Source organism: Pongo abelii, chromosome 16, assembly GCF_028885655.2.
Source record: "Pongo abelii isolate AG06213 chromosome 16, NHGRI_mPonAbe1-v2.0_pri, whole genome shotgun sequence".
Classification (NCBI taxonomy): domain Eukaryota; kingdom Metazoa; phylum Chordata; class Mammalia; order Primates; family Hominidae; genus Pongo; species Pongo abelii.
This window is the reverse complement of record NC_072001.2, coordinates 77,265,887-77,279,476: the sequence shown is the minus strand read 5'-3', so window position 1 is coordinate 77,279,476 and position 13,590 is coordinate 77,265,887. Positions and strand designations below refer to the sequence as shown.

General features: G+C 54.8%; 1 protein-coding gene across 12 annotated transcripts in view; it reads right to left on the bottom strand.

The window, feature by feature from the left end:
• Nucleotides 1-1,052: 1,052 nt before the first annotated feature.
• PML (PML nuclear body scaffold) overlaps nucleotides 1,053-13,590 on the bottom strand; it is a 52,138-nt gene continuing 39,600 nt past the window's right edge. For 2 of the 12 annotated variants that reach the window (XM_024232481.3, XM_054532868.2), the window contains 3 exons: nucleotides 13,319-13,371; nucleotides 4,680-4,830; nucleotides 1,053-3,598 (listed from right to left, as the gene is read on the bottom strand). In XM_024232481.3, the coding sequence (XP_024088249.2) occupies nucleotides 2,811-3,598; nucleotides 4,680-4,830; nucleotides 13,319-13,371 (992 nt within the window). In that variant the 3' untranslated portion in view covers nucleotides 1,053-2,810. Of the gene's footprint in view, nucleotides 3,599-4,480; nucleotides 4,831-11,445; nucleotides 13,372-13,590 lie in introns of those variants that run through there. The other 10 variants (XM_054532866.2, XM_054532867.2, XM_063716216.1 and 7 more) reach the window with 8 other exon arrangements.

Genomic DNA, 13,590 nt, shown 5'->3' with positions numbered 1-13,590 from the left:
TTTGTTTTTTTCTAAGATCTAAAATGTGTTTATTTTCCTATAATTCATAAAGCACTTTATAAAGCAGTAAGATCTTAAATTTGTACACTTTCAAAATATACCCAAAAGCTATCTTCACACACATTTTCTCATTGGTTCCCACAAAGATCCCTTGAAGTCAAAAGGAGCCGCATTCTCCCGTTTGACAGAGGCGCAGCCTGAGGATCAAGGAGGGAGATAAATGTGCCAAAGAGGGCCACAGACTACTAAGTGAGGATTGAAACTCAGTGTCCTGACTTCTAATCCAGTGAGCTCCCATTAGTTGACATGTAAACACCTGAGATATAGTCCAAAGATGAAGCACAGGTGACACATTGGGACTGGATCTTCTTGGTCAAAGGATCAAGCTGAGAGAATAAAGCTCCAGGACTGGAATCTGGGCATCTGGGATGGTAGTTGGGGTCAAGGGTGGTGGCACTGGTCAATTCTCATTGCCTGGCTGCTCACCCACGCCAGTGGTGGACTAATTCCTATAATGCTTGTGCCATGGGACTCCCTCGGGTTCTAACTGAAGTTCCATCTGTGATGGCCAAGACAACACTTTCATCACCTGTTACCAAAGTCCTGGGCCTCCCACACCTCCCTTTTTAAGGGTTTTACCACCTGTCACTCAAGGAACACAGAGAGAAGTATAGGATTAGCCAGTGAAGGGCAGTGGCAAAGTTCCTGCAGACTCTGGTCTCTAGTTCCTGACTTTCTCTAGGAAGTAATTCTTGAAATCGGTGCTGCTTTCCCTCCACGTGGCACTCCCATTTGGAGATGATCCAAAGGCAAGCCTACCCTGGGTCGCCCCACTTGTCATGTGGGGGGGTTCACATGCTTAAGGCTCACAGCATTGAGCAACAAAGGGCTCTCAGCTCTGCTAAGTCCTAAAAGATGCCCCACAAAACACAGTTGTGCTGGGCAAGTGGCCATAAGCCTATGCCTGGGAGAGCCCCCTCCTATTCAGGCAAAAGGCTTCTCAGTGGTTCCTCTGGGGGTGCTGAGCAGAGTCTGTGATTGGAGCATCAGGCTTTCAAGATTCACATCTTTATTAAAGGCTGTGACAGTGGAGGCAGGACAGAACACCCCTCAATCACATCTGAAAACAGCACACATGGTGGGGCTGGAAATCAGTGGGCCCAGTCTCCCTTCCTCCTTCCATCTGCATCAATCTGTTTCCATCGATGCTTCAGAACCAGCGCCTGCTTTAACAGTCTGGCATCAGAATCTTATTTTAAATGCATCAAAATTCACTGTGAGAGCCAGCACTCCGGTAGCGGGAACAAGACCCTACGGAATTCCTCAGTGGGTCTTCAGGGCCCCCATGGGATGGGGCTGCAGTATGGGTACACAGATTTCACCAGTGTGAAAGCTGAGGTCATCAGCCATGGAGGCTAGAGGCCTGGGCTGTTTGGGAAGCATCCCAGGAGCAGGGAGCCAATGAGAAGGGATGGGAAGGAGGGAGGAGGAGGAAGGGTCCGTCGTTCTGCTAATCAGAGCGGACAACCCTGACCTGCCTGTGTTCTGCTGTTGACCTCTGATGTGACCACAAGGTTGGGGACTAACAGTTTGGAATGGGAGTTAGAATTCAAGGATGAGAAATCTTCCTGTCCACTGCCTCAGAGGCCTGCTTTCCATTCCTAAAAATGCAGGATGGCACAGCCAGATGGCAGCTCTGACCATGGAGGCCAATCAGCCCATTTTACAGATGGGGACACGAGCTTAGGAAGGGGCCTGTTCCTAGGCCACACTCACTGCACAGTCAGAGATAGGGACGGGACTTTCTCTGCTGTTCCACACTGCTTCCCCTTGGACGAGCAGTCTATGAGAGCAGCGGTTCTCAAACTTGAGCATGCACCAGCATCACCGGGACCTGTTAAAACACAGGCTGCTGGGCTCCATCCTGAAGATTCTGATTCCAGAGGCCTGCGGTAGAGCCCACGGGTCTGCATTTCTAAGAAGCTCCCAGGGGATGCTGATGCTGCAGATCCTAGACTACACGCTGAGTAGTGCTGGGCACTCCTTGGGACGGCTGAGGGTGAGGGCAGTGCAGGAAGAGCCAAGGGCCATGCTGTGAGGGGTCTGGTGGCCTGAGGACCAAAGAGCAAAGCTGTGGCCAAGCAGAGGTGTCTGTGCAGCCAGGAGGAAGGAAGCAAGCTTTGGAAGGTCAGGCTTTGGAAGCAGGGACATGCATGGAACATCAGTTTCTGTCTTTGCTGATGAGGCCCCTCTGGGATGAAAGGAGAAGGGAACAGAGTTGGCCTCTGGGCAGGTGGAGGGTGGGGGACCCTAACCTCATGAGGGGCAGTTTGGTTTGGAAGGCACTTTGAGTCGCCATGGGCTGCCAGGGCTGTAGCCAGCATCACCTCAGACTGTTCTGTGTGGGAGCTGTCAGCAGGTGTCCTGGGGCAGGGGCTGGGGTCAAGGCAGAGCTGTAAGGACACCCAAGGTAGTGGCAGGTGGGATGGATGGGGCAAGACCAGGGCCACCTAGAGAGCCCAGAGGTCATGCCTGCCTCATTCAGGACCTCCCTGGTTCTAGCTCCTGGAAGGAGGGGCTAATAGGGGTCTGGTGCGCACCTAGGGTGATGGGTGCTCAGCTTTAGAACCTTCTCTGTAGGATGTTTAGAGAAGGGAAATTTGGTCCCAGAGAAAGGGAACTGATTCTCAACCAAATGACAACTGAGGGCTGGGTACCAGGATCTGGGAATGCTGTGATGGGTGGGGCCTGGCTCAGGGACCCCATGCCTCTCTGCCCACCAGAGACTCCAAGCTGGTCACCCCCTCCTCTCAGCTCTGCTGGGAGGCCCTCTCTGCCAAGTCATGGCCAACAAGAGGGGTGGAGACTCCTTCTGCCCGTGCCAGCGCCGGACCCTCCAACAGGCCTTCGAAGTAGGTGCCCAGAGCCTGTAGGTTGAAAGCAGGCTGGGCAGGGGGCAACGCGGTAGTCTGCAGGCTTAGGTAGCGGCTGTACTTCTTCAGGCCCCCCTGCCGGTCACGGCGGTGTGCACTCAGCAGCTCCATGAAGCTCACGTTGTGTAGGGCCAGGAGGCGGGCCTCGGCCCGGGGCAGCACAGCCGCCTGCACCAGGGGCTGCAGAGAGGCAAAGCACTGCAGGCTACTGAAGGGGTAGACATGCTGGGCCAGCTGGGGGCCCGGGGAGACCTCGAGGAGGCGGCACAGGTCACGCATGGCCAGCACGGCAGCCATGGCGCTGCGCTCGCTCATGTTTCTCGCCAGGTAGGTCTGGGCCAGGTTCTTGAGTTTGAAGCTGCTGGCCCCGGGCACACGCTCCCGGATGAGAGGCAGGGCAGCCAGGAAGCCTGAGATGGCCTCCTGGAATTCCCACAGCCTGTTAATGTCCTCCAGGGCCCGGAAGAAGTTTGGGAGGCCAGGCCCCCACAGCTTGTAGCAGGCCAAGATAGGGCGCCGCATGGAGCTCAGAAAGCTGAGGAAGTGCTGCAGCCCCACCTCCAGGGACACAGCCTTGGAGTAGATGCTGAAGAAGGCTTCAGGCTGGATGACCACGCGGAACTTGCTTTCCCGGTTCACCGCAGCCAGCTGGCTAATCTTCTGGGCTGGGCAGGAGAGAAGGGCAGGGTGAGGACCCAGGGGCACAGAGAGCTCTGGGGTGGGAGCAGGGGGTCCTCTAGGGCTGCTGACCCACCATCTAGAGACTTCACCTTGGGGCCTGCTGGCAGTAGCCACACATCAGCCCCCAAATGCAGCTCTGACCCTGGTTGTGATGGGATAGCAGTCAGAAGGGGAGGCTCGGCTGCCCTCCAAACACTTTGTTCACCAGCTGGGGATCCAGCTCTCCCCTCCTTCACTACCAGCCCCAGAGTTGGCCAAACCCCATGGATACAGGTCCCTCCTGTCTTCTATCAGCCTCAGCCACCTGCACTAGAGATCCCAGGCTGTTTGAACTTAGCTCTCCATCCCATGCTCCTTCCTCCAATCCCCTCAAGGACTCCAGCCCAGTCAGAGCCCTGGGACATAGACAGCACTCCACTCAGAGCAAGGCCAAGAGCCTCCCACTGAGGTCTGAAAATGACTTTCCTGTACCATGAAAACACTTGCTGTTTCTGTCTTGCTGGGCTAGCCCCAATGTTGAGTCCATGCCACAGGGTAGGGCCTGGGGCTCTGGCTCAAGGAGGGGCATTTGCAGAGCCAGGGCAAGTACTGGAGGAAGTCGAGGGGCTTCCAGGATAAGGGGTCTGATCCCTCTGTGACCTTGGATCTGTGGGCAGCCCTGTGCAGCCACCTGTGGGATTGGCCCTCTACTCAGAAACGTGTAGCACAGCCAGAGGCCTTACTCGGATGACAGGGCTCACAGCAATGAGCTCACGCATTGTGTTTCTGTCTAGGAGTGTGTTCCCCAGGCTCTCTGTCTAAGAGAAGAACTGGTCAGAGGTGCACTTGTGGAGGCATCTGCCTCCCTCGCACACTCAGGCACTGGATAAAGTGGACATCTTTATTCAAGCCAGCAAATGACACGCCAGGAGCCCAGGTGAGCCGGAGTGCTCTGCCCAGCCTGGCTGCAGTTGTTGGCCAGAGCTCAGAGCTCTCCTGGGCCTGGCAGATGGCTCTGCCTGCACTTCTTTCTGGGACTCAGAGACTAAGTTAGAAAGGGGTGGGGGTAGCCCCAGGAGAACCCACTTTCATTGTCAATCTTGAGGTCAAAGAAAACCAGAGGTCTGTCTTCTGCTCGGGGGTCAGCAAGGTTCTCGTCCAGGACCCTGAGGGTGCTGGGGCCTTCCAGCTGGAGGTCACTGGACTCACTGCTGCTGTCATCCAGCTCTCGGGAGGACTGCAACACAGAAAAACCAAGCGTCAGGGATTCAGAGGGCCAAGGCAAGCACCTGTGCAGAACACTAGCAAGCTGGTATAGCTGGGGGCATCTGCATGCACATGAAGGAGGGTGTACCACTGGGAAAGGGGACATGTGTGCACAAGAGAAGATATGTGTGCATGAATGGGTGTGAACTGGGTGTGTCACATGTGAGGGTTACATGTGTGAACCAGGGCATACACCCTCATGAGTAGGGGAGGGAGGGTGACACACACAGGTTGTGAACGTGCATGCGTGGGAATGAATCCAAGTGCTAAGTTTGTGTGTGCATGCACAGTTGAGTGTGAGCTGTGAACCTGCGATGACACAAGCATATGGAAGTGTGAGAGAAAATGCCAGTGGGTGTGTGCATGAGTGTGTTGTGCTGCTTATGGAGGCTCAGGGAAGGAGCTATCTGCTATGGCAGGCAGGACCTGAGATGTCTGCTCCTAATTTCATCTTTCTGAGCAGACTCAGAAGAAACACCAAAAACTTGGGACGGGAGAAAGAAGCCTCATCTTGAACCCCAGATGATTCTTTGGAAGGGGTCGGGAGCCTGCCTTTTCTTGTCCCCGAAGTCAGCTGAGGTGCCAATGTCCTACACAAAGGCGAGGGGAAGGACTGCTTGGCCTCCTGAAGGCCCCATCTAGGTGGACACCCAAGTCCTTGGCAGTGAGAGAGCAGTGGAGGCTCTTGGCAACTGACCCAGCAGCTTAGAGAAACCTGAGTTTTGGGAGTCCTTCAGGTGAGGCATTCTCTCCTGCCCCAAGGTCCTGGTGGGAACACTGTTCGAGAAGCCATGGGGTGGGGAGCCAGAGGATGAGGGAAGGGCTCCAGCTCTGAGATTTCCCCAAGGGACTGGGACTACAGAGGAAGGTGGAGCCTCTGATGGTAATACAGAGTTAATTACTTATCATCTGCTCAGCTGCCAAGCCCAGATGTTTAGTTTTTGGTGACCAACTTGGAACCTCCCGTGAATGCCACCTGTTAGCCAGAAACCAGCAAGGAAGAGACATGGCCAGGATCACAGGGCCAATTGGGAGCATGGCTGGGACAGAGTCCAGAGCAGGCCTTGGGTTTTTCCTCTTTATGGACTGCTTCTGGACACCAATGAAGCTGGTGTCACCTGGTGCTAAAGCCTCAGTTAATTCTGGCCTCTGGCTAATGTCCCTGGCCTAGGAGACAGCACATTTCCCCAGACCCTTCCAATGCCCAAGTGAAACATCTGCTTCCAACCAAGCTTCAACTGAGAGAAAAAGCATTTCCGCCCACGAGTAACCTAAGATGTGGTGGGTTTTCCTAGGAGTGGCTGGATTTCACTTGATTTGCATTTCACAGCCCTGCTCCAGGCTCGTTAACTTTCTGCCAGTTATTGTCAGAAGCAGACACGCACTATGAATCCCTCTAGAGCTGGCTTTGCCTCTTCGTATCCAGGGTTCTAGTCAGAGTCTGCCCAGTGCCTCGCATCTCCAGATCCTCATTCAGCCACGCTGTCAAAGGCTGATTTCACACGTCTTGCTCCGGGTGAGCCCACACTGCTGCCTCGCCTTTCCGACTCGGTTTCCTCCCTGTAAGGAGCCTTCTACAAGGTGTCTTCCTAGCTTGTAGCTGGGTGGCTGGAGACTCCACCTTCTCCCGCTTTGGGAGAATCCAGTTGTTTCCTCTCTCCAGGCTTCACCGGGCAGCAGCGCTCTCCCACAAGCTGGCGGAGGGGCTGGGCTCCCCTTCTGGGTCCTCCCTGGTTCAGATCCCTTGTGCCAATAGCTGAGGCTGAGTCCATGCTGCCACCCACTGACACAGCACACAGGACTTTCTCTTTTTCGTTCTTCTTCCTGCTCCAAACCCAACTGCAAATGCCCCTTTGTGTTCCTGAGTGCCTCCACAAAGCTCGGGGCAATGTCCTCGGCCTTAGAACCAGTCTTCTCGCCTTCAGATCTGCTCTTCCAAGAGGAGAGCTCCCTGGAGAGCCACAGTGCTGTCTCTTTAGGCGACCTCTCCCATCGACCTCCCATCGTTACAGCAGGGTCATTTATGGCAGCCACTAGAACCTCATTTTTAGAGCCTTCCATTGTCCCGGGGCCAGGGAAATGTCCTTTGTCCTAAACTTACTTGAGCTGCCTTCTCTAAGAAACCTCTCCTGGCTCCCTTAATAAAAGGACACCCCCTTTCCACCAAGCTTGTTAATGGAGGAGAGGCTGGATCTTTCAGCCCTGACTCACTTCCTCCAAAATTCCTCTTGCCCTTGGGGACTTCCATAAAGTATGGCCACCCATGGAGCTGGTCTCACTGGAACTCCAGCCAGCTGTAAACTCAGGATTCTCCCCTGCCCGGCCTTAAACTCCAACATCACAGCTGGGGAGTGCTGACGCATTTAAACAAGACTTTCCGAAAGACTCAAGTTTGCCAGCAGGGCCATCAGACATAGTGGCCTGGTGCAGGACATACATACTCCCCTCCCTGCTCACTAGGGGAGACTCTCCCATTCTGCCCCCAGGCCCCACACCTTGGCCTTATTCCGCAAATTAGGATAACTGGGTGTCGGGGGAGCATAGAGAGGGACAGTCACTGGAAAAGGCTTAGATTTGCTTGGAAGAGAAGAGGAAGGGGGACAGAAGAAAGAAGATGGGAAACAGAGCCTTGAGCCTGCGTGTGAGGACTGGGAATGAAGGGGGAAAGCTTTGCTATGCAGTGAGAGATGCCAGGTGCCAAAGAAAAGGGGAAGAAGGACTGAAGAGGTGCTGCTGGGGTTATGAGCTGGATTCCCTTTAACGTTCTTTTAAAAGATGCAAGTAAATACTGGGATTTATTTCTTTATTATACTTGGTTAATGGACATTGTTTCTTTGAATGCAAAACTGTGTTCAGGCTGAGCCTCGTGAGAGCCAGGATTTTTTCAGGATATACATGCAACTTGGATACACCTGCAATCTGGCTCATGAGCTACATCCATCTCACTCCCCTTCCTCATAGATCTCACGGCCTGAGCAGGTCAACTGCATTCTAACTCAACACAGCAGGTCTAACAGTCATCCCAAGCATGCTCAGAGGAAGTGGCTGGATTGGCATTGTAATCACATTCCAAAAGTCCAGGAGGTGCATCAGGGAAGATCCAGCCTCTCCCCTCCTCTGCTGTATTACACTCTGGTATGAAAATGTCACCTGCATTCAAGGCTGCCACATCTATAAACAAATGAGCAGCATTCCTCTACCACACACATGCAATGAATCCCCCTATTCAGTGGTTCTTGACTTTGGCTAGGCATGCATAGCTTTAAGAGAAAACTCTTGAGGCCCAGGCTGCACCCAAGACTGATTCAATTAGAATCTCGGGGCGTGGGACCTAAGAATCTGTAGTTGGGAAAACTCCCCAATATACAGCCAGCTTGAGAACAATTGTCCTTATCGCTGATTCATTCCAGGTTTGCTCATCAGCCAAACACAAGCCAAACTCTGATAGTCAGCATCCAGCGTCTGGAAGATACAGAGCATCTGACATTCATGCTTATCAAGAGCCCTCAAGCTCCTGAAGAACTTTCTGAGCACTTAAGCATCAGCTACAGCTGGGATCAGTTTGGCAAGACACATGCATTGCTATCTTTCTGCAGACACAAACCCTCAGCTCTTGCAAAGCCTCAAAGACCCCAGGAATACTGCACATGTTATCAGTGAACTGGACCATAAACTCAGCCAGCCTGTGGCCTCTGTTGCCCTTCTGCCTAGCTCCAGCCTCTTGGCCAGCACCTCCATTTCATTCTCTCAGATGCACACTCACCAGTGCCATGGCCCCTCCCCTGGATCAGCCATTCCCCACAGGCCTCCCTTCCTCCGCCGTCACCACTGCCACTTCTGCCACAGGCTGCTCTCTCGCCTTGGCCCCCCCCCCCCGTTGCTGCTGCCACCAAGGCACCGGAGCCAGTAATCTATCACAAAAGTGGGTGACAACACCTATCTTTTCCACTTTGGATCCTAAAGCAGGGACCCCAGGGCAGGCGCATTGCTGACCCACTCTGGCAGTTTTTAAGCAAAGTCCTCACCCCAGGTACTCCACAACCAGGCCTAGGGGACTCACTGCTCCACCCCATGACTATGCCCTGCTGCCTCTCGCTCCTCCTTGCACAGTCTCTCATTGAATCCCTAGGACACAGCTGAAGCTCAAGGGAGGGGTCCCTAAATGCCCTGATACACTTGGAAAATGTAATATTGTAGCAGACCAGTATTCTGAAACTTTCCTCACTGCAAGGCTGGATACAAGCTGCAGAGCTGGGGAGGATGGGTTAGGTGGGAGCCAGGATCACCTTGGGAATATCATCCCACCCCCTCCAAGCTGGGGAGTAGGAGTGTGCAGTGGTGGTGCTGGGTGTACTCTAGGGGCACCAGGGATCTGGAAAGGGCCCAAAAGTTGGGTGAGAAATGCATAGGGGGGACCTAATTTGTTGGGGTTTTAAAATATATATTTTCTAAAGTTTGGGACTCCTCTAACAATTTTTAAAACCTGTGTCTTAAAGCTACATACACAAAAGCAGCGGTCCTCTGGCTCTCTCCCCATGTCTCCAGGCCTGCTCTCTAATGTGAGCTCCTAGGTATTTAATTCATCGTCACCTGAAATGTGCTTTTACCCCCTCCCTTAATTCACTGGATAGCCCCTAATGACTCCTTGCTGCTAGGCAAGCATTACATACTCCCCACCCCACCCCCAATATTGCTGGGGTCCCTCTACTTGATTCTCCATGACATCTGGGGAGACTGTTGGCATTCTAAACCTGTTCTCCACCTTTCCTTCCCAGGCTTCTGCCTCTACCCAGGGTCAGTGGTAGCTTTAATTTTACCAAGATTATGGGATGCAAAGAAGTGCCCAGATTTCAGAGGAATTTACACCCTAGAAAGACAAGACTCAATAACTGGTTGGATGTGAGGAATAATCAAAAGGGGGGTGCCCTGGGTGGCTATGAGGTCTTGGCTTGTGCAACCGGGCAGAGAGTGGGGCGAGCCAGTGAGACGGGAGGAGAAGGTGCTGAGTTTGAGGTACCTATGGGCATCCATGCGGAGCTGTTGGAAGGTCACTGGCCATGCTGGTCTGGCAGGCAGGTGCGAGTGTTGGGTATCAGCTACCCCTGGGCGGTAACTGAAGTCAGGGGCATGGCTGAGAGCACCTGGGAGAATACACAGATTGAAAAGAGGACAGGGCCCAGCAGCAAAGCTGCAGGAGCACCACACCCAAGACAAAACAGAGCCTGCAGAGGAGAGGGAGGAGTGCCCAGAGCTGCATCCGAGCAGGCGATCTTTCCAGGAAAGACCGGGCCTGGCGCCGGTCAAGAATAATAACGACTAAACGCAACACTGCACCTAGAGGCACGGAGGCCACCCTGGTACTGGCGGGGAAGTGCAGGAGGTGGGGTGAAGAAGGGGCAAGGAGGGGGCTGAAGTGTAAACAAGGAGAGCAGAGGAAGGGGAGCCGACAGCTGGAGAGAGAAGTGGGTGGAGTTTTCTGAGATGAGAAAGACCTCATTCAGGGTGTTTAGTTCAGAAGGCAGTGGATACATTAGAAGATGCAAGAGAGATGAGGAGGAGGAGCAGTGAGGCTCCCAGGGGGTCAAGGGCTGGGGCCAGGACACAGGGTGAGTCCTGGAGGCAGGCGGACATCCCTTCCACCCTAACGAGGACAGGGAAGGGGTGCGATGGGGATCTGTAAATAGAGAGCAAGATGTCAACTGTCCCTATGCCATTGGAGAGCTCCTGTCTTCTCCCTGGAGCAGAAGGTGCCGCCATCAGCTGAGGGTGAGGCTGGGACAAGGGCCCAGTGAGGAAAGGCAGGCGGGGGCTGCCCTGCAGAGCGAAAGGACATGCTGGGCAGAGCACCAAGGAGCCCTTAGCAGTCACAGGTAACCATCATAGTTTTCCCAGGCCTTTCTCCTGCAGATCTCGGTCTCCAGGTGGCAGCACAGAGGCGACAATCTCCTGAGTGCCTCCAGGATTTTCTGCTGGGCAGGGAGCTGCAATTCTGATGAAAGATGGGATGAAATGGGGAGTGCGCGGGGCTGGAGGGAGGCGAAGGTAGGACTGAGAGCTCAAGGAACAGGAGGCTGCGGTCAGAGTCTGAGAGGACCGGCTGAGGGACCGACAGTGCTCAGTGATGGCGAGGTGCAGGGCACGGCCATGGGGCAGGCAGCTGTCTGGGGGAATGGGGTGACGACCCCTGAGAGGTTAAGGAGTGGCGGGCAGGTCGGTGGATGTAGAAGTCACTCAGGAGGAAGGCAGGACCTGAGCAGGGAGAAGAAATCTGGGAGGTGAATGCTCACGTCTGCCCTCAGTGAGGGTGGGCAGGTGGGTGTCTATGAGATGAGCTGGGGAGCATGGGGCCCGCCCTGAGAGGGACAGAGGATCTTACCAGACGGCCAGGAGGGGGCTGGAACAGTCCAGGAAGCAGGGGGCCTTGACCCTACCTCCCACCTCTGATGCCCATGAGTGTGGGAGGAAGAGGGGACATGGTATCCCCAGAGGAGAACCAAGTTCCAGCGTGGGGAAGACAGAACAGCCTGCAGGGAGGAGCTGGATCCATCGGAGAACATGATGGTCGTGGAATAAGGGTTCGCAAGGGTGATGGTTCAACAAGTGTTTATTGAGCAGCCACATCTGCCAGGTCTTGGGATAGCCAGTCCCTGTGCTCATGGGCTTAGATCCTGGCAGAGGCCTGGTGGAGAGGCTTGGGGTGGGGGTTGGGGCATGGAAGGCTGTGCTATTGGCCAGGGACTCAGAACACAGGAGGGTGCCAAGGGTGACAGAAGTTTCTTTCTTGGGCAAAGAGGCCTGGAATGGTGGCTTGAATCTCAGCCATGCCTTAGCCTTCCCCTCTCAGCCAGAGAAGACCCAGGTCTCCCTACCCAGAGGTCCATGCATAGCCATTCATTCATTGATTCATTCCTTAACCAAGAATTAATGAGTGCCTACTCTGTGCAGGGCCTGTAAGAGCATGGGCTGAAGGAGGCAGCTCAGGGGCAGGGCAGGGGTGTACACGGCTGCAAGGTTACAGGAGAAGGGTAGCACTCTCAGAGGCCTGCTTGATGGGGGCCTGGGACTGGGCTGATGGGGGGCCTTTCTGGGGGACAGGGTGGTGGGAATGTAATTGGAGAGGCTTCCAGAGGCACTTGGACTTGAGAGGCCTCCATGGAACCTCTGACAGAATCCCCAGGGGGAACACCTGCTCCAGGAGTCTGGGCTCTGCCTTCCCCTGCCCCCACCATGGAAGAGATGTCAAGCTGGGAGGCCATGGAGGAGAGGGGGAGGGTAAAAAAGTTGTTGAGCCACTGGGATAAATGGGAGGAGCCCCGGAGGGAGCGGCTGCGGGATCGCACAGCCCCTCGTATCCGGTGGGGTGGGCTGATGCCCCTTTGCAGGTGGCCAGGATGTTCCTGGGCATTGGCAGGATGGTTGAGGGGCCCTGTGGTGGCAGGAGTGCTGGCTTGGACCACGTGGGGAGACCAAGTCCGAATAGGGGCCCGATGCCATTGAGGGTGCAAGCGGAGGGCATGGCGAAGGCGGATGGCTCTCTGTGCTCTGTACAACAGGTAGCGGATCCCACGATGGACGGCAGGGCGCTCCTGGTGATCAGGAGGCTGGCTGTGAGGCTCAGCATCGGGGACGGCAGCCTGCTCAGCGGGCTGGTGGGGAGGCCAAGCTGGGGAGTGGTATGTGCCACGGGGCAGGCTGGAGGCTCCTTGTGCTCTCGGCAGAGACTGGGCTGGCGAGGAGTGGGCGGCCGAGGAGTGGGCTGGCGAGGACTGTGGCTCGGCGGTCTCCATGGGCTCCATGCACTTTCCAATACAGAACCTCAGACTGAGGGCTGGAAGAGACCTCAGGGGCCACCCAGTCCAACCTTTCACTCTATTCAGATCCCCTTTTCCCCTGGACAGGTGATAGTCCAGCCTCTAGTAATAAACCTCTAGGGACAGAAGGGTCACTACCCATGAGGCCACCTGTTTCACTGTGGAATGGATTTATAGTTCTTTCTACATGGATGGAGTCAAACCTCACTTGTTTGGCCCCTGTATAGCTGCCCCGTGGCCTCACACCCCTTCACTGGCCCCCACTGGCTGCAATAAACCAAGGAATGGATTCTTGTCCAGCCCTTTTCACTGAGGACTTAGAGGACAGAAAATGCATAAGGAAGCTCCAGACAAAGGCCTTGGACATTCCAGAAAAGAGACAGGGCTCTGGACACATGCTATCAGCATTTCAGAAGAGTACATATGGCTACTGAAGGCTCCTGGCCCCGGTGTAGTGGGAGGGCTGGGGTGGTCCAGGCATGCAGCTGGCATTTGGAGACTGTCCTCAGCACAGCTTGGGACTCAATGCCTCACTGGAAAATTCCCCAGGCGCAAGGCAAGTCTGAGAGTCACCTGCTGTGGCTGTGCTCCCTGGGACCTGAAATGGGGGGAGGCAGGAGTCCTGGGCTGAACTTCTGGGCCACTCACCGAGTTTTCGGCATCTGAGTCTTCCGAGCTGCTGATCACCACAACGCGTTCCTCTGAAACGGGGAAGGGGAGATGCATTATGAACTACCTAGGATGCATGCTGGGAGGGGTGTGGGTGTGCGCCTATGGGAATCCTTGCAGGCCAGTCAGCTGGGGGCAACGGATGCCCTGCAGGGGGATGGGAACAGCCACTGTGTGTGCCAATGTGACTCTGCTTTGCATTTGGATTTGAGTAATTCACAAATGGGTTTCCATAATTTCTTGCTGTGCCT